This window comes from Eutrigla gurnardus (genome assembly GCF_963514095.1).
Source record: "Eutrigla gurnardus genome assembly, chromosome: 17".
Taxonomy (NCBI): domain Eukaryota; kingdom Metazoa; phylum Chordata; class Actinopteri; order Perciformes; family Triglidae; genus Eutrigla; species Eutrigla gurnardus.
This window is the reverse complement of record NC_139928.1, coordinates 7,636,567-7,658,203: the sequence shown is the minus strand read 5'-3', so window position 1 is coordinate 7,658,203 and position 21,637 is coordinate 7,636,567. Positions and strand designations below refer to the sequence as shown.

At 45.3% G+C, this 21,637-nt stretch overlaps 1 protein-coding gene across 1 annotated transcript; it reads right to left on the bottom strand.

Moving 5' to 3' along the window:
* Window positions 1-117: 117 nt before the first annotated feature.
* On the bottom strand, window positions 118-19,376 carry eepd1 (endonuclease/exonuclease/phosphatase family domain containing 1). The gene is made up of 8 exons (XM_084031951.1): window positions 19,170-19,376; window positions 18,166-19,073; window positions 7,926-7,977; window positions 3,200-3,310; window positions 2,400-2,534; window positions 1,672-1,810; window positions 1,020-1,214; window positions 118-582 (listed from the first exon to the last, which is right to left on the bottom strand). The coding sequence occupies exons 2-8, from the start codon at window positions 19,011-19,013 to the stop codon at window positions 392-394; spliced, it is 1,671 nt and encodes a 556-aa protein (XP_083888077.1). The 5' UTR covers window positions 19,014-19,073; window positions 19,170-19,376; the 3' UTR covers window positions 118-391.
* Between the last annotated feature and the right edge of the window lie 2,261 nt (window positions 19,377-21,637).

The window sequence follows — 21,637 nt, the reverse complement described above, 5'->3', positions numbered from 1 at the left end:
TGGGATGTTATCACCCTCGACTGACAGAGCGGATGAGCGTCACAGCAGCGCCTCTGAAGAGCCGGGTCATTCAGAGCATTCTGATCGTATTAATGAGCGGTCACACACAGCCGGAACATCTATCAATTTCTCTTTATTTTATATACATATAGAAAATGTTTGGCACATTTCTTTTTAAAGTACATTATATATATTTTCTGAACATTTTATGGCTCTATGACCGATCACTGGCAGTCACTATTATACACTGATAAACCCAAAAAGGCAATCTTGGCACTTCTTCACATTCAACAGGAAACTCTTGGCTCCGCGGCTCACCGAGACGAAGCAGGATCCAGGCAGGACAATGTCTGATGTCATCCACCGCTGTCTTTTTCGCCCGTGGACGTCGTCACCGCTCGTGTTTGGGCATAATGTCTCCCCTGTCCACTACGGACATACCAGGCCTGCTCAACTCCTTGGGGGTGACATCCGCGTAAAACTCCGCCACCACGGGGCAGTGATCGGACGCCACGCCGCCCCAAGACCAGTTGTCTGGGATCCAGGGATTGGTCAGGCCCTCCCGCACTACCATGCAGTGGCCTGAAGGAGCAGGAGACACAAGGAGACTGTGGGTAAAGTTTATCGAACAAAACCAGGACACCCTTCATTAACAATACAACAGAAAGCCAGGTGTGCTGCTACATGTGATTCCCAGAACAGTTGGGTTGATTCTGAGGTGAGTCACTGGTTTTGACAATTGATACAATGTACAGTGCTGACCTGGTAAAATCCCAGGTAAATAAAGGCAGTGACTTGGTCTCGGTCATGTAAAAAACTCAGTTCTAAAAAACGCATATCTGCTCTCAGTTATCCTGAGTGACTTAAGATCTCACTTCTTCTTGTTATAATTGACTTTGACTGACTTTGCCTTTGAAACTTGACTCGTCTCGATTGACTGACTCGACACTTGAAAGGTTTTGAATGAGTTCTAATTCACATCTAGCCCTGTCAGAAAGCGCCCGTACAGGCACACCTACCAGAGTAGATCTTCTTGAGGGAGCGGCTCAGCCAGATGTTGTCCAGACAGCGGGTTCCCTGTGGTGAACGGGTGCTGATGTTGGTGAACTGGGAGGACGGTACCAGGGCACAGAGCTTCTCCTTTCTCAGTATGTCCAGCTCTGAGCTCTGAGCAGGGGAGCCAAAATCTCCCAGGACCACCAACTCCTTCTCACCTGCAGGGGAAGATATGGAGAAATGGTTGAGAATAGGAAATTCACGATGAATCTGTCTGAATCGCTAACCTGGAAACCTCAGAAATACGGAGGATTAAAACATTCCTGCATTCTGGTGACTTTTAAAGAATGAAAACATAATTATTTTTTTATTCAATTATTTTTTTAACCCTGCCCCTGAGAGTTGGCACGCAACCGATTATAGAAAATGCATGCGCCTTTGCTTTTAAACTTCTGTGCGAGTCATAAATCTGGAGAAATTTGGGAGAATTGTGAACCCGAGATACCAGGGGAGACAATGAAGACCTGGAGCCTCCTGGGAAAATCGGGAGGGTTGGCAAGTGTGATCAATTTATCAACACAATAGAAATAGTGTGAATGCTCCACGGTGTCGGACACACATGGTGTGATGTGTGGAAGAGGTGACCTTTGCTGCTCCAGCAGCTGACAGACTGACCTTTGAGTGTTTCCTGGATGCTGGGGGAGAGGTGCGGACACTTGGCTTCATCCGTGTTGTGGTTCTTGCCGTTGGTCTCTCCTGATGGGGCTTTAGCCTGCATGTGGACGTTCACCACCGTCAGCTCGTATGAACCGATCTAATGGGAAAAGATTTGATATTAGTCCCAATCCAGCAACAACACAAAACGCAGGGACTTGCATGCGTGTTACAAAATGTAAACTTGGACATCATTTCTGTAAATCTGTTTCTGTTTGTCTGTGTGTTCCCAGATCTTACAAATGATAACTACAAACTACAAAATTGAGACCCAGATGTATTAAACGTGCTAAATTCCAAATTCAGAGCATGTCTATTAAGAGATTGCCTCCATATGGCCCTCAACATGGCGGTGGCTGAGCCGGTGGTTAGAAGCTAATGGTGCTGACATGGCTGAAGGCTGGGTGTTGTGTTTCTGTGACAACACTCTGGGTCGGGGTGGTGATATTGGCGGTAAACGCCGTATCAGCGTAGTGTAGACAAGCTGTGATCAGCTAATGGGTGCACTCACACACACACACTCTCACACACACTAAAACACACACACTAAAACACACACACACACTCTCACACACACTGGAACTCGAACATGCACTGACATGCAGACGTGGCCGTCCCTGCAACGTTAACAAAGCATTACATCACACCACTCGGGTATGCTGCTATTTTGGGATTTCATCATTACTTACTGAAAAGTGAGCCAGGAAGAGTCGAGGGGAGGTATGATTTCCGTTGCCATTGGCAATAGGAGACTCCAGGACTGAAGCATCTTTCAGGTCAATACCAGAAGAAGTGTCCCACAGAAAGCCAGAGTAGCTCACTCCCTGGGACGAGACAAGTCAGATTATGTAAAAAAAACAAAAAAAAAACACACACAAAAAAAACCCCCTCTTATATCCATATTTACAAGAAATTTAAAATAAGACTTTTATCATTGCCATACCAAGTATGATGAAATAAATATCACCTAAAAACTCATTGACATTTAGACATTAAGTGAACCAGAAGTGCAAAAGTGTTCACTAATTTCCGAGTTTGCTGCAGCACATCTTCTATGAATAGATCATCTTCCATTGTAACTTATGACCACCTATTATTAATGCGTAATTCGCTGTATCACAAAGCCATCGATATGAACTCTATATCGCGTGTCATGACTATGAGTCCGCACAAGAAAGCACACTAATTGAAATGCAAATGTTATACATAAAATTCATGGATGAATCTTTTCTTCAGCAGTGCTTAATGCTCCTTGAGGATTCATTGGGTAACAGCAGTACACGGTGTCAAAGGGCCTATTTTCAGACAGACGGATGTATTATAGATGAAGACCAGCTTCTAAGGCTGAGATACTGTGACCAAACTAAAATATTCTGCTTATTATATCATCTTAGTGATCTCTGAGGGCAAACAGCTTATTTGACTGAACTAAACAAAACTCAAAAGTAAAGCAGCTAAAGAGAGTTGTGGCTCCAACCGGCTGCTGTACCTTGCTGGAGTGTCCGGTGGGTTTTTCAGACACGACACTTTTCCACAACCCTCGAGGCCATTTCCACTTGCGTACACTGGCCAGCGTTCCTTGGTTCAACTCTGCACAGAACTGCAATAAAAACAAGAGAAAAGACTGTTTCATCAGCAACTGTGCACAAATACCACATTTGTTGTCAGTTGCACTTCATTATTTGGCAACGATGTGAAAAGGTTGTAGTTGCAGCTCTGCTGACTCCGCTTGGACGGAGAACCACGTTTTTTAAATTTTTTGGCCGAGTATCAATAAACCAGCTTGTAATTATATTAGTAACAATGTTGTTGTGTGGCTAAAACTGTGCACTACAAGACACCAGTGCAAAGTAAGGACACCGCGAGTTGATAATTATGAGAATCATGTAAGGGCGTGATAAAGGAGCGTGATACAGTATATGAAACATAAAAACCCCCACAGGCACTTGAATACATAAAGGGACACAGCGGTTAACATCTCCTGATGTTTATCTCATCATTTAAGTTCACATGGATGTGTCGTACTTTATTTGAACACCCGCGGGCAGATGAAGTGGGTTTCGGCACTGAAAAACAGAGTTGGGTGACCTGGAGTAGCCTCGCCTCACAGAGAAAACACGGCAAGAAGGAGGAAGCTCCTGTCGACATCCACGGAGTAGTGGTGTAATGTTCCTTTCAACACGCGTTTCAAAATGGGATCATGTCAAAGACAACACACGTTGTTCAACACATGAAAAATTATAAATCTGAATCACACAAGAGTTTCTCCGTCCTAAATTAAAACACATCTGCATTTAATCCAACTTTGTTTGCATTGAAGGGAAGGTTCTCCCCGAATCAAAAATACAGATTTGTCCTCTGAACTCTGGACCTTTGTTGTGAGCAGTTGGAACTATTTTCTACCAGCCATATCACTACTCGTCTCTGGTAAACCCGAGATATAAAGTGTCAGATATGTCATAATATCCAGGTATCCAACATCGGTGCATCTTTGGCTGTGGTTGTAACAGTGCAGCATTTTATTTCCCTTTCTGACTTCTTTTTTTTAATCAATATTTAAATTCATAGGTTTAATTTATGTCTGATTATTAGGGAAACAAAACCATCACAGGCTCTTTAAGACGGATGATGATTAACTAATCGTATTAATCACTCAAAATTCCTGTCAGTGAACAGTTAAATATTAACATCATGACGACTGAATGCTACACTTTGTCCTCACAGATGACTAAAACACAGAGCCATAGCTGCAGAGCTAGATAACACGAATTAGCACCGTCCTGTGACAAAGTCTATCAGGTCACCTCACAGAGCCTCCCCAGCTCTATCAGCGAGATACACAAATCAAAGAGGACCCTGTCTGCTTTTACAGGCCCATCGCTGAGTAATCAAATTAATAATAAAGCAATTTCAGAAATCCCGGAGGTTATAAAACCCCCGGAGGATTTACTTTCAGCTGTAGTCCTTGGAGGGGGGGCATCGAATCGTAAAGCGAACAAAAATGAATTGCTCGCGAATATAACTTTGCCAAAACACCCTCATAATTCAGGCCGAGGGCGCCAGAGTGCAGTGCAGTCAGAGTCCTGGCAGGGAGCCCGGCCTGGAGGAACCACCTGACTGAGCCGGAGAGTCCTGTGACACCTGGACTAGACCGTGCAGGTACAGGACCAAAACCACCACACTGGGCTCATTTCTCACTGCCAACGGTTTAATTATCTCATGATCAGGATGACTGTTCATCAACAGAACCAACAGAGGTTGTAAAACCTGCTCACTTGAGAAAACAAACTGTCATCAGGATTATTTTACCTTGGGTTTAATGACAATTCTTCTTCTTGAGTCGTGTTTGAGCCTTTGGCTGTATATATATATATATATATATATATATATATATATATATATATATCACAATTGCTAGCTCACATTTCTCAGAAAAACTTAAGAGAAACATTTTTGTACTAAAGTTCTTCATTATGAGTGAATACTCAATGACCTGCAGTGTATTAAGTAGTATAAGTAGATTACGGAAGGCAATAAATGACTTTAGATTTTAAAATAAAGCGTATCTCTGTGTTTTGTCTCCTGTTTCGCATGTCTGTACTCTTGATGTGTTTCTGTTTTCTGAGTCTCATGAGGCTTTAATATATTCCTTAATTTCACGGACACTCCGACTGAAACATAATACAAATCAACAACCTCTTCAAAGCAGTTAGCAAACCATCAGAGGAGCACCAGATAATTGTGTCTGTCAGTATCACAAAACAACAAGGAGAGTGTGTGTGTGTGTGTGTGTGTGTGTGTGTGTGTGTGTGTGTGTGTGTGTGTGTGTGTGTGTGTGTGTGTGTGTTCCAGTGTGTGTTGAAGTATTTCACTTAGTGCAAAGTGAGGCTATTTTTTCACTTATTGCATGTTAATTATTGCATTTGCACGAAAGGCTGTCTGATAGTAACAAAGAGGGAATTTTACAGTATGATTAATCATGAGTTGGAGAGCTGTAACCACAGTCGGAGAGGTTCCTTAGTGACAAAACAGACGGGGGACAACAGTCTAAAACCGGCCCTCGCTCTCTGTGTGACTAATCACAGCACATGCCCAGCAGGCGTGTCCACCAGCTTTACAGTGAGATGTTTTCACCCTCACACTGAATGGACATTTACCACAGGAAGACAGTAGATACTATTATTCCACTCTTTTATGATGACACAAATCCTCAGGATGTACATGTTTTACAGATTTGTCAAAGTGATTTAAGCTGTAATAGTCTTTTGAGAGTCTGTTTAGCCCAGGCAGCAACCTTCTCTAAAGTGAAGCCAACGCTGAAGTGCCTTAGACTTGCATTCTCTACTAGCCAGCAGGGGGCGACTCCTCTGGTTGCAAACAGAAATCAATTCATGAGAATTTCTCACCTATTCAGTGTTGTGTTGTACTTAGCCCACATGCATCAGTCCTGGTTGTCATATAAAGTCATTGCCACAGTAGCTGCTGTCAAAGCTCAACTACCTATGAACCAAATTTGGATTTTGCGGTTTGACGAGATGGCGGCTAAAAGCAAACTGATGCTCCATCAATGTCATTCTCCAGTTGATGGTGCATGCATTGGACTGGAGAGGAAACTTAGCAAAACTACAATTACGAAAATTATGAAAGCGTACGGGAGTTGTAGCACCGTTGCAGAGCAGGGCTGGACTCAGTCAGACCAATGAGCAGCTTACTTCAAATTTGACCAATTTGATCAATTTGATACCGAGAGCTAAGATGTGAAACTTGCTGTATTAACATATTGTACTGTATTGTTAAAATCACTGGTATTTGTAATAAATATCACAATATTCATTAATATGTTTATATATATATATATTCACTGAAACATGTTTGTAAATTAACATCTAATGCAATCATAGTCTCCATGTCTCTTTAAAAGCAGACAAATGCATATTTACTGTCCTCCAAGAATGTGCTTCTGCTCTTGCAGGGTGTAACATCCCATAAAATATAATTTAGATCATAATGTGTCTATAAACTCTCCAGTGAAATCCCAGGCCCGTGAAATTATTTTCAGGTCTGTGCCTCTTTTAATGTAGCGTTACTGAGTTTTGAACAAAATGTCAAACTAAGGCATAAAAGATATTAGAAGGATAGAAGATGAAAAGAGAGGGTGTTCGTGACTAAGACGGGACAAAAAAGCGGGGACATCGGGCAGAAAATCAGTGTGGGAGGTTGGCAGGAGTGAAAACACTGCTATGTGGGCTACCACTTGTCCAGAGGTAACTCATCCTCCCACCACCTCCCCCTCTCTGTCCAAAATACTCTGTTGCTGACCTACTTCCCTCTGAACGGAGCTCTGATTTCCCTGCCAAAGGATCCATCTGGTAGCCAACACAGAAAGTGACATATCACATGTGCAAACAAGCGAGTAGGCCGAGCAGGAACACATCATACTGCTCGGAGCGGACTGTTGAACTTGTGATATTTCATGGATACGCTGGCATCTGACTATTAACGCGGCCGCCCTGCATCTCTGCTGAGAAACAGCGTGGGCGATCTGACTGTGCAGCGCACTCCAGTTCACCCGATGTTTCCCACAGCATCCGAGCTGGCAGATCGAGGTCCAGCAGAAAAGGTGCAATGTGTGATTCCTGGCCACAAACGGGGCAGCATGAGAATGAGACAACACACGTTGAACATGGCGGAAATGGTGCTCAGCAGCGTGCATTGACCGTAGAAATACACGTAACGGTCACTGTGGTCACCTTTCAGAATTTGGTCTGGTGGTAGGAGATAGAATGAGTGTTGGTTGTGCAACTAACCTCCTGTTGTTCACAAAGACAGACCGTTTACGTAAAGTTTGCATAATAAACACTTATATAGTTGCAGCCATTAACAGAAACGTAGTTGGTCTGCTAACGAGGCTACGAGGTTTTCATTCACACAAAGTAGCGTTGTGGTATCAAATTCAAGGTAACGTCAACCGACACTGAGACCTACACACTGTCATATTTATAGTAATGAAAGCCCAGCCGAGCGCTCACACGGTTCAATCTCAAGTGTGAGCCTAGAAATAGAAGACATTTACACACCGAGCAAGAGTTTCTGAGTACATTCCTCTGAATCGTGAGACGTCTCGTTTACAATGCTGCAAATCACAGCAGCCTTCGGCACCGACAGCAGCGGTCGTCTCAGATCAACCCATGTCGGGTGCACACGCTCCACTTTACCTTATCGAGAGCCTCCCGCTCCAGCAGGTCCTGCACCGCCAGGAGCTTGACGCTGAAAACAGAAAGAGAGAGAGAGAGAGAGAGGTTGAGTTAAATTCACCACCTTGGAATCATACGGTCTCATCTGTGTTCTGAGTGATTTAAAGATATTGAGCTTCAAAGATTTTGCATTACAAAAAGCAAATAAATAAATAAATAAAAACTTGAGTGGAACAAGTAATTTTTATAACAGATTCAAATGCAGATAGAACCTTCTGATAATAATGCATCACATTTCACACCACAAGTGAGGAAAGCGACGAAACAAAGCGTGGCCGACGTTATTGTGGCCGAGTCGTCACTAAGTGTTGCCGAACTGGCAAACAGATTTATGTATTAATTTATTATATGATAAGCTAGAAAGAGTTGGGAGCTCCACTTTGATATGTAGACGTAGTGGCAGTTTGTAGCTTCATGTCAACGGCTTCCATATCTAAAGATACATTTAACGTCTTCTGTGACATTTATTTCTTCTTTGAGGACGAATCATCTCCATCAAATAAGCATTGCAGGTTAAATGTGATAAACAGTTCTCCAGTACAGAGGTCAGTTTAAGAAACGGGTTGAAAAGGCTTTTCTCATTTCAGCTCCACTTTACGACGGTACGGTAGAATGATTTATTGAATGAATTATTCAAAGATATTTGTCACAGATATTTCTGCCTCCAAGCCCATTCCAACGGAGGTGAATATAATTGGTGCTCACAGCGATGGACATATAAAGGGACACAGAGTTTCACAGTACTGCTACAACCAGGGCTGGTATTCTGTTATCATGCACACAGTGAGAGTCAGAGGGTGTTGACACAACAGATACAAGTGGCACAGGCCAAACTGGATCCTCGACATCATAAACAGAACATTTCCTCAAGGTAAATATAATGAAAATCAGGCGAACCCTTACCGAAGGAGTTTGGACTGGTGTCCTGAATTCTATCTGCCAACACATTACTGCTCTGTGGAGGAGGCGGGGCCTTTACAGCCCAATAAACAGTAATCTGTTTACTTTTTAAATGATTTTCCAGACCGACAGTCAGCACAATAAAAACAGTGCATTCATGAGAGGCACAGATGCTTTTCCTCCTGTCGTCACTTGGCTCTGACCAGCCATTGTTTCTGCGATGCAATTTGCGAGCGAAAGTGAGGAAAGCGTTCGCCGGCATTTCATTTGGATTAGCGTCTTTTACAAATGGCCTACGCACATAAAGAAAGTCTTCAGGGAGGGAATCAAATAAGTTCCAGAAAAGCCTGCTAGTTGACACAGCCATCTTCCAGAGCTCAGTCTGAGCCGTTGATCATGTTAGAGCTGGAGGAGAAAAAAAGGTGCTGCTTGAGTCACACAAGGCATTATTCTAATGCTCACACTTCCACAGCTCAGCCTGCAGCACCGTATGCTCAACTGATCCACTGTGGTGCAACACGATGAAGCGAAGTTGCCGGCAATGCTTTAACCTCAATCACCTCTGACCTAGTAATCTAAAATAAACCATGTGGAAAATCACATTGCATAACAGCCTTTTCTATTAGTGAAGTGCCGTTGCTGCTGCTGCTGCTGCTGCTGCTGGGCATGATGGGAGCTCTGTTACCACTCCAGACTGACTCACTTCGCTGAGCGACCGCCACCAGCATCATATGTGATGTAATCAGACAGCAATTGTGAGGGAGAACAAAGGAGGACGTTATGACACAAATCCTCCACAAGGTCGTTCATGTCGCGCCGCAAAAGGCTGCCAGAGTGTCAAGGACGCAGGGAAGAGCTCTTCCTGCACTTGGATTGACATGGACTGTCAATGCATGCTGGTAAAAAAAACCCATATGCGTCGCTGGTTGAAGCAGGACTCGGGAGTGAGTTTACAACGGCCACGTTTTGAACTAGTATGTAAATCTTAATCCTCAACACATTCACTGCGACTGGAAGTGGAATCAATTACAGCAGCAGCTGATGCATATTCAGCAGGCCACGGCCAGTCCTTTAGGTGGCGGATAAAGAGGCACGGAGGTGAAAATGGATGTTTATGTGTGGAAAGCTCTGTAGCCTATTACTGTTCTACTGAAGCTGAACAGGCTGAGCCCTAAATATCCTGTCTGCTGAGACATTGGCGTACTGTTTAGTGGATTTAATGCTGTAGTCATGTGAAAAGCGAATGTCTAGCAGAGTGACTTTGATGTAGTTTGCTTGAATTTGTTATAGATGTTGGCTCTTCTCTCTCTCTCTCACTCTCACACACACACACACACGCACACACGCTTTGTAGAAGTGTGTTGGATTCATATTTTCCAGCAAACCTCAGATCATGCAACAAGACTAAACGCATCATTGTAAGCATGAGGGTGATGTCATACACGTTGCTACTCCGCTGATTAACGGTTTGTGATGCTCAGACTGTTAAAACTAACTGTGCACGTCAGCGGTTTGAAATAACTTTAGCACTACTTGCAGGGTTTGTTTTTTAAATGCACTGATGGACGCAGGTTAACCGTCAGTGGAAAAGAAAAAGACTTGGCGGGCAGCTTTGCCTTGCAGGGGCGTAGCCACCTTTCACAAAGCTAGAAGATGGTACCATTTTTTCCCCTGCTGTGTTGCTGCTGCAGCGAGGCTAGCCACTCCTGGACACAAAACAGAGTCTCGCTGCATTTCAGCCACACACTTCTGTGTGTTAGCGTTGTTGCGTTTTGGTAATCTTTTAAAAGTTTGGTAGCATGAAGCTGGCCATGTGTGTGATGCATGCATAAAAAACCCAACCCATTCTTTACCACCACCACTGAAGCTCTATTTACAAATGGACTACCAGTATCAATAATCTTTATTTTGGTTTTCTCCTGCCTGCCTGCCTGCCCCGCCCGGTCAAACAGCCTCGTGTTACACAACACTGAGAGTCAGAGCAGAAAGTCCTGTCGCCTTTGTAATCAGCGAGTCCACAGATCCTGTTTTCAGAACAAACAGGCCTGCAGTCACGGAGACAATACCTCTTCCTTCTGCTGTAGGTGTGATCGCTCTGCACAATGAAAGAAACTCTCACAGAAACCCTGCGTCTCTCCCACCGGCCAAGATCCTGATCCTCACGTTTCCACTGGCAGGGATCCAATCCCAGCACGCCCCCGAGTTGACCTGCGCTCCAGCCATGTCATGAGGACTTGAAGGATAGTGCTGAGTCAGGGATGCAGCCAGCGCTTTGATTGTACCTCCAGGCCTTTAGAGGCCAACAGAATGTGCTGTGTCTATAGCAGATAATCCTGACGCAACAGTACTTAAGAAAGTGCAGAGGCAAAAACACAAACAGAGGTTGCAGACAGACAAGCTCCGTGACATTGGGCCTAATCCGTCAGTGTCACCGTGACAACAGGGGGCCTGTCGCTGATGCAGTGAATCTCTCGTATGTAGCGCCGTGGTGCAGACACAAACACGACACGATGGAGCAAAATAGAGTGTCTGCTTCAGCATTTGTCAGATTAAGGCAAATCTGAGGGCAGACACAAGGTTGCATAAGAAGAGAGGAGCGGCAGCAGCGGAGTTGACCTTGAACATAAATAAAGCCTTTCGGGATTTGCGAGCTCAGAATGTGGAAAAGGCTCGGAGCGGCGGCCCAACGTACATTGCAAGATTGGGTGCTGCCTGCAAGTAATATGAAAGCATACAAGCTGGAAGCTGAGCAGCATACAGACAGTGGAGAGGAGGATCACACTGCTGTCGTGTTTAAAAATATATACATTTTGGTTTTACTTTCTTTTTTCACCAGGACACTCATCCTTTGAATGTTTTCCAATCCAAAGAAGGAAGCCAGAAATCCCTTTTCAGAGTCGCCTTTCAAGTCTACACGGGTGATTGTTGGATGCTCAGTGGAAGGTAGAATATTCCTTTCAGGTTTCTGTATTCACACGGACCCAAAATCCTCCTCACTCTTCCCAGAGCTTCTAAGGCAATGCATCTTTTGTTTCAATCCCACTAATTAAAGAGGGGGTGCATTGAGTTTACCAGTGACCACAGCAAGCCAGCGTGATTTGCTGTTGCAGGAGATAAACAAGCCAAAATCAAGCTTTGTTTAGCAAAAGGAACTGGGCTTGGGAGTACTGTATTGGCCCGAGTGACTCCCGGCTGGCAGGGCTCGCTGGGCAATGCCCCTAACTCACTGTCCACCCACAATAAAATGCTGCGCCAATGGAAATTTCCACATGAGCGCCCCAACACCCTGCGTCAGCTCAGCAAGAACCTCCTTTGCAGCACCATCGTCCTCACGACCTCAGTACCCAGGCCGGCCCCCGTCTCCATGGATTCCCCCGGTGAACGAGGTCGTCTCAGTGAGATCTGACAACTATTCACCGACGTCACTGAACATGTGAACTCCCCGCACGTTTTTATTGTGCGCATCCCTCTTGGCTCTGTCCGCCTGTGAAGGGATTAAAAGATTGTGTGACGCTGCTGCCAAACGCTGTGCCCGCCCATCTCGTAATCCAGGCCTAATGTGCAGACCACAGATGTTGGGTGCATCATCACGAAGGCCACGCTGGGCTCGTGCACGTCGCAGGCAACAGGTTTGCAAGCGGAGACATGCACGCACTCCCTTACTGAGCCCGGGAATGTACTTTGTTGATATCAACGAATGTGGAGAATTGTTTGTCCGATGCTAGTTTCAGATGCTTCCTTGGTGTAATTACAGTAAACAAGCGACGTGGTGGTTAAGCAATACAGGCCAGCAGCATTCTTAGTGTTGTCTCAAAGTTAAAGATATAGTTCAAAATTTGGGGAAATGCACTTATTTGCTCTCCTTCCGAGGATAAGGTGAGATGATCGATATCATTCTCGTATCTGAGCTTTCCCCAGCTTCCAGTCTCTATGCTAAGCTAGGCTAGCCACCTCCTGATTCCTGCTCTCAATTTAACAAACACACGAGATCGGTGTCCATCTACGTTTTTGCGAAAATGTTTAACTATTCATAGATGTGCAGTTCCCATAGCCTTCCTCAGCCCTATGGAGAGTTTCCCATCAGGCCTTTCCTTCAGCGGATGTCAAGCAGTCTTCAAACAGGAACAAAGTCCCTTCTATGATTCTCCACCAATGTTTTACCGACTAGTAGGAACAATATCCTCATTATGATGAATAACATCTGACCCAAAACCATAAAAATGCCATCATGACGTACGATTCCTGAGAAAACAGGAAACAGTACTTTTCATTTTTCACTCATTCACACAAGAGTCTACAAACAGACTATGAAGATTTTGGCCACATCGCCCTCCTGATGGAGTCTGAAAGGTTATCCCAGTGACCTACTGGGAACTTTGTGTGAGAGGGCTACAGGAAGCACACTTGTGCTGGTAACTGTAACTGACGAGCCTGCAGGCTGCATTTTTTCACAGTGGCGCTGAAGACGAAGACCATTTAGCATATTAACTGAGAGGTCTTACAGGAACATTTCTCAGCTGCTCCGTGGCCTAGAAACGGCACTTTTCCCTGAGCTGAAGGCAACGTGCAACACAAGACATGGGAGTTGGGGTTCCTCAGAGGAACCCACGGCTCTTACTGTGTTATGCATCAGGCTGCTGTCTGGCTGTTCGTCAGTGTGACTGTCTGATGAGAGAATGGTGATACATTTAAACATTACATAACGTACGTAACATTTACTCGGAGGGAGATGCTGCGTGATGCAGCGGAGGACAGACGAGCTCAACGAGGAGCAGAAGCAGATGAGATTAACGAAGCAGCGACGACAGCGGCTGCCATCTGTACGCCTGTCACTCAGAGACCAGGAATATCACCAGCAGCTCATTATCATATAATTGACTTCAGTGGCTGCGGTGTAAACTCAGCAGCGGAGCTAATCGACTGCTAGCCGCCTATACTGCCGACACGACGCAATGGTGGATGTGTGAAATGTAAGAGGCCGGGCGGTGATCGTTTCATCTCCTGTTCTGTGCATCTCTGAGTTTCATTAAAGTGGAGCTGAAGCAGCATTTTCAGAGCGTCGAGCTTCTGCATGGTGACATATTGATGAGTGAATCCGGAGGCGGGACTTAACTTTGGGAGGAAATTGATTTGATGGTTCAAAAGATTCACTCACAACCTTCTCTAACTCTGAAGCTGCAGCTTGTCGTGATATTATTGGTTGAAATTGGTTACTAGCCTCAGATTTTGTTTTCCCAGAAGAAAAAGATATTGTTAAATATGTGCACAATATGACTGGAGAAGTGATCTATCATTTTTCATTTCAACCCACAACACAAACCAAAAGAAGACACCATGGCTTAAGGATGTGAATCTCTGTCTCGTGTCTCTTCCTGTTTCACTCTGTCCCACCGCTAACCGCTAAGTTAAAACCGTCCACTCCATGTGAGGGTTTCAGTCGTCGTCATCCGCCCTGTCAGCAGGGTCAGGGGTCGAATACAGACGCAGCGCGCTGAAAACAAACCCTGGTCACTTGATGTTGTGCTGGAAAAAGTAAAAAATAACCTCAAGTAGCCTCATGCCTTTAAAGTTCAGCTTGTTCAGGTCAGGACGCTGACTAAAGCTTTCTCTTCGACTCACAGCAATGAGAGGTAACTGGACATTTGGAAGGAGCCACTGTTGTGTTGTCAAAAGGTAATATAATAATATTATTGATGAGTGATTTCAGTTTTTGTGTCGTGTGTAGTTTTTTTTAGATTGTTCCAAATAAACTTTACAGAAATAATTTCTAAAGCATGTCTCTGAGTCCTGCATCAGCTTTGGCAGTGAACACAACAGTGAATTTTCGGACAGAATTTTCTTTTCGTTATTTTCCTCCTATCTTTCTGAGATGCTCCAACCAGTCGTGGATAACGATTGGTGAGCTTTTGTCCTGCAGGCACACATTGATACCAAACCTGGCAACCGCACAGTGACAATAAGGCGTTTAGGCTGTGAGAACTAGTTGCAGCAGATACTGTAATTCCACTTAAAACCACACCTGTTTGACTTTTCAACAAGAAACAACACGCTGAGAGCTTTGTAATATCAGTGTGAAAAGCTAGCCTGCTTCCACTTTTCGTGCTAAGCTAAGCTAACAATAGCAGAGTTTGTTTTCGTTCATCAGTAAATTCATGTTTCCCAGTCAGTGAAGTGCACCCTACAGCTCATGTTTACTTGCTCGTCCATAACAACTCGTATAAAAGGATGTCAGCAGGATGACGATAGATCTAATGTCGGTGATCCGCTGTGGATGGATCGCTTCCTCGCTGCCGTCCTCTAACTCAATTTCCCCTTTGGATCCTTGCCGTGCCGCCGGCAGGTAAACCCGGATGAATATGGGCTGTCACACCGCGGGGTCGATCTCTGTCACAGCGAGGATGGATGATGTTTGTTGCTTCAAATTCTTGCCTCGTGCAGCTCGGCGCATCAGACACAAACGTGTCGAAAGCCTCGCTTTGGCCTGATGATTCTCAGTGACACAAACGCAGGCTTTGCGCCGCCGTCGCTTTAAATCACGTCAGTCAGTTCACGTCGACACTGTGATCCATTTTAGTATCTAGTTTCACTTCCCTTCAGCCCAGTGTGCGAGGCCGACCGACGGCGAGCTGATCACTAACATCAGCAGGCTGTGGTGGCTGTGTGACCTCAAGTAAGCGGGAGTTCGTTGAACTCTAGTAGCTCTCTGCTAAATGCCTGGAGGAAAGCCAGGAAGTGTGTAAACCCAGCCGGCATCTTGTGATTGCTCACACAGCGGAGCCCGAGCGCTGCGCAAACACGCCAAATCTCCTCTAGGAGCCTCCTCCTGCTCCTGCTCCTCCATAACAATGACCCCTACAACACCACCATCGGGGTTGCTGCCCTTGGCTCGGGAACACAGGAAGTGGGAGGCATGAGAGAGTGGGAAGTGGTGGAGATTTACAAGAGGGTGGGTGGGGTTGGAGGTGGAAGGGAGAGAAGATGGAGCCAAAGGTAATCAGAAGCTTCTTATCAAAACACACGACGCTCCTTGTTCAAACCGAGCGGTCATGTGAGGCTACGAGGTTTAGCTGAGGCCATAAACATGGCTGACCATAGGCTCGGGTCTGCAGCTGGCCAGAGGCATGAAGAAGAAATAGCTCATTGATGACATGTTTTATTGACCAGGAGTGTGGAGTTGTGTAAGTTAGAGTTTGAATTTCTCTCTCTCAACTTTTTGGAAAATTGCAGGCACATCAAAAATAAATAATAAGTTAAGTAGGTGATTGGATTTGATCTGTCAATCAAATTACTATTTTTCATGGAGAAAGCCTTCAGTGGTGTTCTTTGCTCTTCTTTCAATGAAGAAATACTCCAGTTGTGGTGCAAGTGATTGCAGCATTTGCGCTAACCTCTTAAGGAGTCGCCATTGTTGTTTAGAAAGAACGGTCGCCTCTGAGGCTGGTTGCTCCATGCACTCAAACGCAACACTCCAAGCCTGACAAGATGGGTTTTCTCGTCTGCTACTCAACCCCACCAGAATCCTGCCGCTGTGCAAAGTAAACAACCGACACAGCGAACGCCTTTCAACAATCTGAAAGTGTGCAAGACACACTGCAAAGACACACTAAAGGCCGACTTCTTGGAGAGATCAGGGAGGCGACGCAGACTACTGAAGCATAACGGACCCTGACAGGTGCCGACGCACCACGTCAGCTTCAAACTACCAAACACTCTCCTCAAAAGCATCCTCAGCTTAGCTGACCTGAACATGAGCAGGCAATGTTTCCCACCTGGAATCCGACTTGAATGAGCGCTCCACTGCACTTGTCATGAAATCCCGATGACTCGACGAAAGGTTTTAGTTACACCCAATCAAGTCACGTGTGTTCTCCTTTCAGCAAAGTTACATTAAAATGACAGGTTTTCAAACAGAGTTTGGCACGGAGAACAAAACATTTGGGTTCGAGGACACTAGTCTCAGCGGCGGTTTCGGGTTGTGCTGAACAGTGTGTGCTGCAGGAATCATTCATGAGCAAGCAGCTTGGGGCTCACCAGCCGAGGAGGACGCTGCAGGGCTCCGGGCCCTTCAGCTGACAGCGAGACTGAGAAAGTCTGGTCGCGCCCGCATCATGAAGTGTGTATCACTAAACAAGGGATAACTGGAGAATATGGCGACCGTGGGAAAGAAATATATATGTGTCATATCAGGCCGAGCCGAGCAGCTTTGGTCAGTGGTATAAACGCAGAATCCCACAGAATGAGTCCTGTTATTGAAACACTGCTGTCACACAGATTAACCTGGACTCACAGAGGCCTGTTTTACAGCTATTTGCATAAACGTAGCACTCGGCGCTAAACGAACACGGCCACTTAAAGTGGAACGCTCCAGATCTAAAGGGGCTCTTCATTTATTTTCGTGCATGCAGCGAGAGAGAACAGCTCTCAGAAATACTGGATAACGGCCTGATCTGGGTCAAGTCAACGATCAATTATTTGTGTGTGTGTGTATGTTAAATAACACATTTTACAAGGTTATTGTCTTTCTTAGAGCAACTTTAGTTGAATCTTCCATTCCAAGGTTTATTTTGTTATCTTTAATCTGCTGCAAGGCTCCTTTTTTGGACGAATAAATCCTTCAGGGGGGGCGAACAAAGACCCGCAAACCTGCTGTAACAAAAGCTGCTTATCTTTTCTAAGTGTTGCTATGAAGTAATTTAATCAAACAGCTTTATTTAGGCCACAAGATGAAGTAATAGTTGGAGGCTTGTTTTGTACCCTAGTGGTGCAAATTCCTCAATGAATTTGCAATCAATTGACCGAAACCAACTGACTTTCAGCAAACATGTTGGGGCCCCTGCGTATCTGACTGTGTTGGCCCCGATGACTCACTTTACATTTACATGAGGTTTCTTCCAAAACTCTCCAAAGTATTTAAACTATAGCAAAGTCGCAGCATCGTTTATGACAGGGACAACATGTTGTTGTCTCTGAAGCCTTCTCAGTTCTTTATCAGGATGTTCTGTACGATGAACGCCTCCAAAAATATCACAAATATGCGTATAATTCTACTGCGAAATGATGTCTGTCCGACTACAATTTTCACATTTTGAATATGTATTGAGTTGTTCTGATTCATCCTTTGCTCACATGTTTGTTCTTTTCTTGAATAACAGATTATTTGTAATTATTTGTAATGGCTTTAAAATACTTTGTTTGGCCCGAGACAACACCATGACACATCCATCTGATTATAATTGATCAACAACACGTTATTTAGTTATGTCGTGACTGAGTCCAGGTAGTCCCCGGATGTTTTACTCACTCGTTCTCCAGCAGGGTCATGCAGACCACCTCCTTCACCCCCGGGTTATTGGCCTTGTCGCAGGAGCAGCCCTGCAGGCTCCAGGTGGCCAGACGCACCACGGGCTTCCCGTCCCGCAGGCCGGGCGGCGGCTCCACGTTGGGCCGCACGGAGATGATCTGCGTCGGTCCTCCTGGCGGGAGGTCCAGGTCGTCGCTCCTGAGACTGAATGAAGTCGGACTGGGGTGGGACTTCGTGGTGCAGGTGAGCCCTCCGTTGGTGTTGGTGGACGGCGCCCTGGAGCGCTCCACGAACACCTGGAAGCGGATTTTGTCCAGCAGGGAGCTGTTGATGTGGTTGACCCTCACCAGGTCCTCGATGCTTTTGAAGGGGCCCCGCTCCGCCCGGTAGGCCACGATGTTCTTGGCGATTTTCTCCGTGATGCCTCGGATGCTCATCAGCTGCGCCGGCGTGGCGGTGTTGATGTTCATCCCGGTGCACGACTGGTGATCCACGTCTTTGCGCAGGGACGACGGCGAGTGCTGGGACGAGCTGGTCCTGCTGGAGACGCATATTTCCAGTTTGATCACCTCCAGTTTGGTGGCCCCGATCCCGCTGACCAGAGCCAGGTCCTCCACCTTTTTAAACCCCCCGATGCAGTCCCGGTACTCCACAATGTTCTGCGCGACGGTGCGGTTGACTCCCGGCAGAGTCATGAGTTCCTCCTCCGTGGCCGTGTTGATGTTCAGCCGCTCCTGGTTCACCAGGATGTGGCCAAAGTTGCACGCGGCGCTGAATTTGCGCTTCCCGCAGCTGAAGTCCGTGGGGTCCCTGGGGATGGAGCGGTGGCAGCCCAGACTCCCACCCATGGCTCCGGCGGGTCACCGGGTCTCGTCTCTGAGCAGCGGACGGCAGAGAGCGAGAAGAGGCTGAAAGACAAGCGTCGGTGACAGTCACGCAGCCGCACCTACACATGTCCATCCTTTCACCACAAAGTGCCTCATAATTACACGAATCATACGCACCGTACGGCAGCGGTCCTACCGGCTACATGCTGCACGCATCTCCCCGGGTCCGTCTCTCTGCTCTGCTCGCGGCTGAAGCGCGTCCTCGTTGTCCTCGTTGAGGAAGTGACAGCTCGTATTATTCAGGCAGCTCCGTAAACTTTGCCCCCCGACAGTCCGCCGTCCGACTGGCCACAGGTCGGCCTCCACGCGCGCTCCTCTGACAGGGAGCTGCCAGCGCTCGCGTCAATACAAACCATCGCTGCCTGACGCGCGTCAAGTCACGCGAGTTCAGACAGGCACGCGCACCGGAAGCTTTGGTATTACTCGGAAAAATAAAATGCGCTTCGGTAAGCAGCCAAAGCGAGCAAGTTAAAAGGCATAATAACGGAGAGGAATAAAGCTTTGTTTTCAGAAACAACCAAACAGAAAAAAATAAGAAGAACACAGTATGACCCTCACTTGTAGTGGGTCATAATGATCGAGAGGGATTATCATTTCTGCATGCTATCCTACACATTAAAAAAAATAATTGATTTGTTTATGTATTATTTTTGGCTACATTTAAGTCAATAACTTAATCTTCAATAATTCGGGCACATTTTTCTAAATGTGTTTATTTATTTCCCATATTCTATCTGGGCCTACAAAATAAAGTTTTCAAATGTATTGATTATTTCGCAAAGGTATTATCTCCCCATAATTGTATGATTGTATAGTTTTGCTATGTTGGTGCCTGGAGAGTTCTGGTGCAAATAGCTAAAAATAAAAGATAAAAATAAAAAAAAACATAGCGAGAAAAAGAATAATACATTCGGATTTTATTTTGGAATCTAATATCGCCTCTTCTGTCATGTGTGATGTGGTTTATTCTTCCTCCATCATCAGCAGCTGGAGGCGTGGCTCCAGGCATGACACATTGTGCGTGTCGCTGGGGAAGAAGAGCTTATTACATACATGTAAATGTTTATAAAGCCTGTATCCAAATTTAGATATAGATCTTGGGTTAATAAGTAATCATTCATTGTTGATGACTGGTCCATGGTGTTGCAATAAAAAAAAACACTCTACAGAGTAACAATGTTTTAAAATATTAATCAACTGCATAAAAATCGAATGATCTCTATAATATTTTCTGAGTTTACTGTGTTTTTATGAAGTTTCAAGAATGTTGTCTTATAAAAATACAGCTAAAAATACAGGATTAGGATGCAGCAAGCGGCCAAAGCATTGAGCGTTTGACTGTGGCCTTCATCAATGGCAGGATGCAATTATCGCTCCGGCTCCTTCCTCTCTGATCCTGCCTGATTGAATTAGCACAGCATTATACTTTCAGATAAAACACATGCTTCTTTTCCAAAATAGCACATGATTATCTATTGTTATTTATCTATCATGATTTATCTATCTGGACTTTCTCTATTCTGTAATGGTGTTGGAAAACTCATCATTGGTAGTGTCCTCTCTCTTTGCTGGTCATGAATCCAGTCATTTAAATGTGTTTGTTCCAAATGGAAATAAGAAAGGTCTCAAAGGTACAGTTGTGCCCATTCTTTGATCAGTGAATATGGTAATGCATTAGCAACCACAGTTTTAAAAGACCCACTTCAAAATGCCCAGAGATGGGTATTTAACATGTAGAACAAATCCTCTTAATCTTGTGTTTAGACCTGATATCAGGCATCTCACCAAAAACAAACCCATCGACTTTGAGCCGAGGGAACAGGAAGTGCTTAAAAAAACCATGTAGGTTTAAACATTAACATTCAATCATTAAGGGAGAGAGAGAGAGAAAGAGAGGGAGAGAGAGAGAGAGATAGAGAGAGAGAGAGAGAGAGAGAGAGAGAGAGAGAGAGAGAGAGAGAGGAGGAGGAGAAAATAGGGGAAAGTGAAAAATGAAAGAGTTCAAGGTGAATCCACCGAGAGTGAGAGAGAGAGAGTTGTGGCACAGTTAATTTGGCCCAGAGCTGCAGCAAACCCAGAAACCCTGCAGTTCTCAGTGAACCAGGTCAATGTCAGGACAGCAATTAACCAAACATGAACCGATCCGATCCACCGGATCAAGGGGAGGATTTGGCAGCGATAGTTGGGATAAGGCACGATGATCAAGCAGGGAGGGTTCTCTATACTCTCCAGCACTAGGCATCGATGTAATGCAATCAGAGCTGGTCCCTGTGTTTTCTTTTTGGTGCCCCAATGGCAGAATCAGATAAGTGACCGGTTCCTGTCTTGTCATGTGGGCCGACACATGGGGTTTTACTGTACAGCTCTCTAATTGGCTGAGGTTGTCTTCACCTGGGTAACCCGAGGGTACAGTCGTCCAATCGGACATGATGGGCGGTGGCGTGATGCTGCCGTATAGCGTTGTGCGTGTGTGTCTGTGTCTATATGTGTGTTTGTTAAACTCCTCACGAGAGCTGGGAGTCCAACGGGTCCAGCTTTTGTTTGAACAAGCCAGAGGCAAGGCCAAATCTAAAATTACATAAATA

Excerpts from the sequence above, each read along its gene's own strand:
- eepd1 (XM_084031951.1), bottom strand. The coding sequence starts at position 19,013 with ATGGGTGGGAGTCTGGGCTGCCACCGCTCCATCCCCAGGGACCCCACG. Across the intron at positions 3,311-7,925 it reads AGCGGGAGGCTCTCGATAAG|TTCTGTGCAGAGTTGAACCA; the intron begins GTAAAGTGGAGC and ends TTTTTATTGCAG. Across the intron at positions 2,535-3,199 it reads CCACCGGACACTCCAGCAAG|GGAGTGAGCTACTCTGGCTT; the intron begins GTACAGCAGCCG and ends GTCTCGTCCCAG.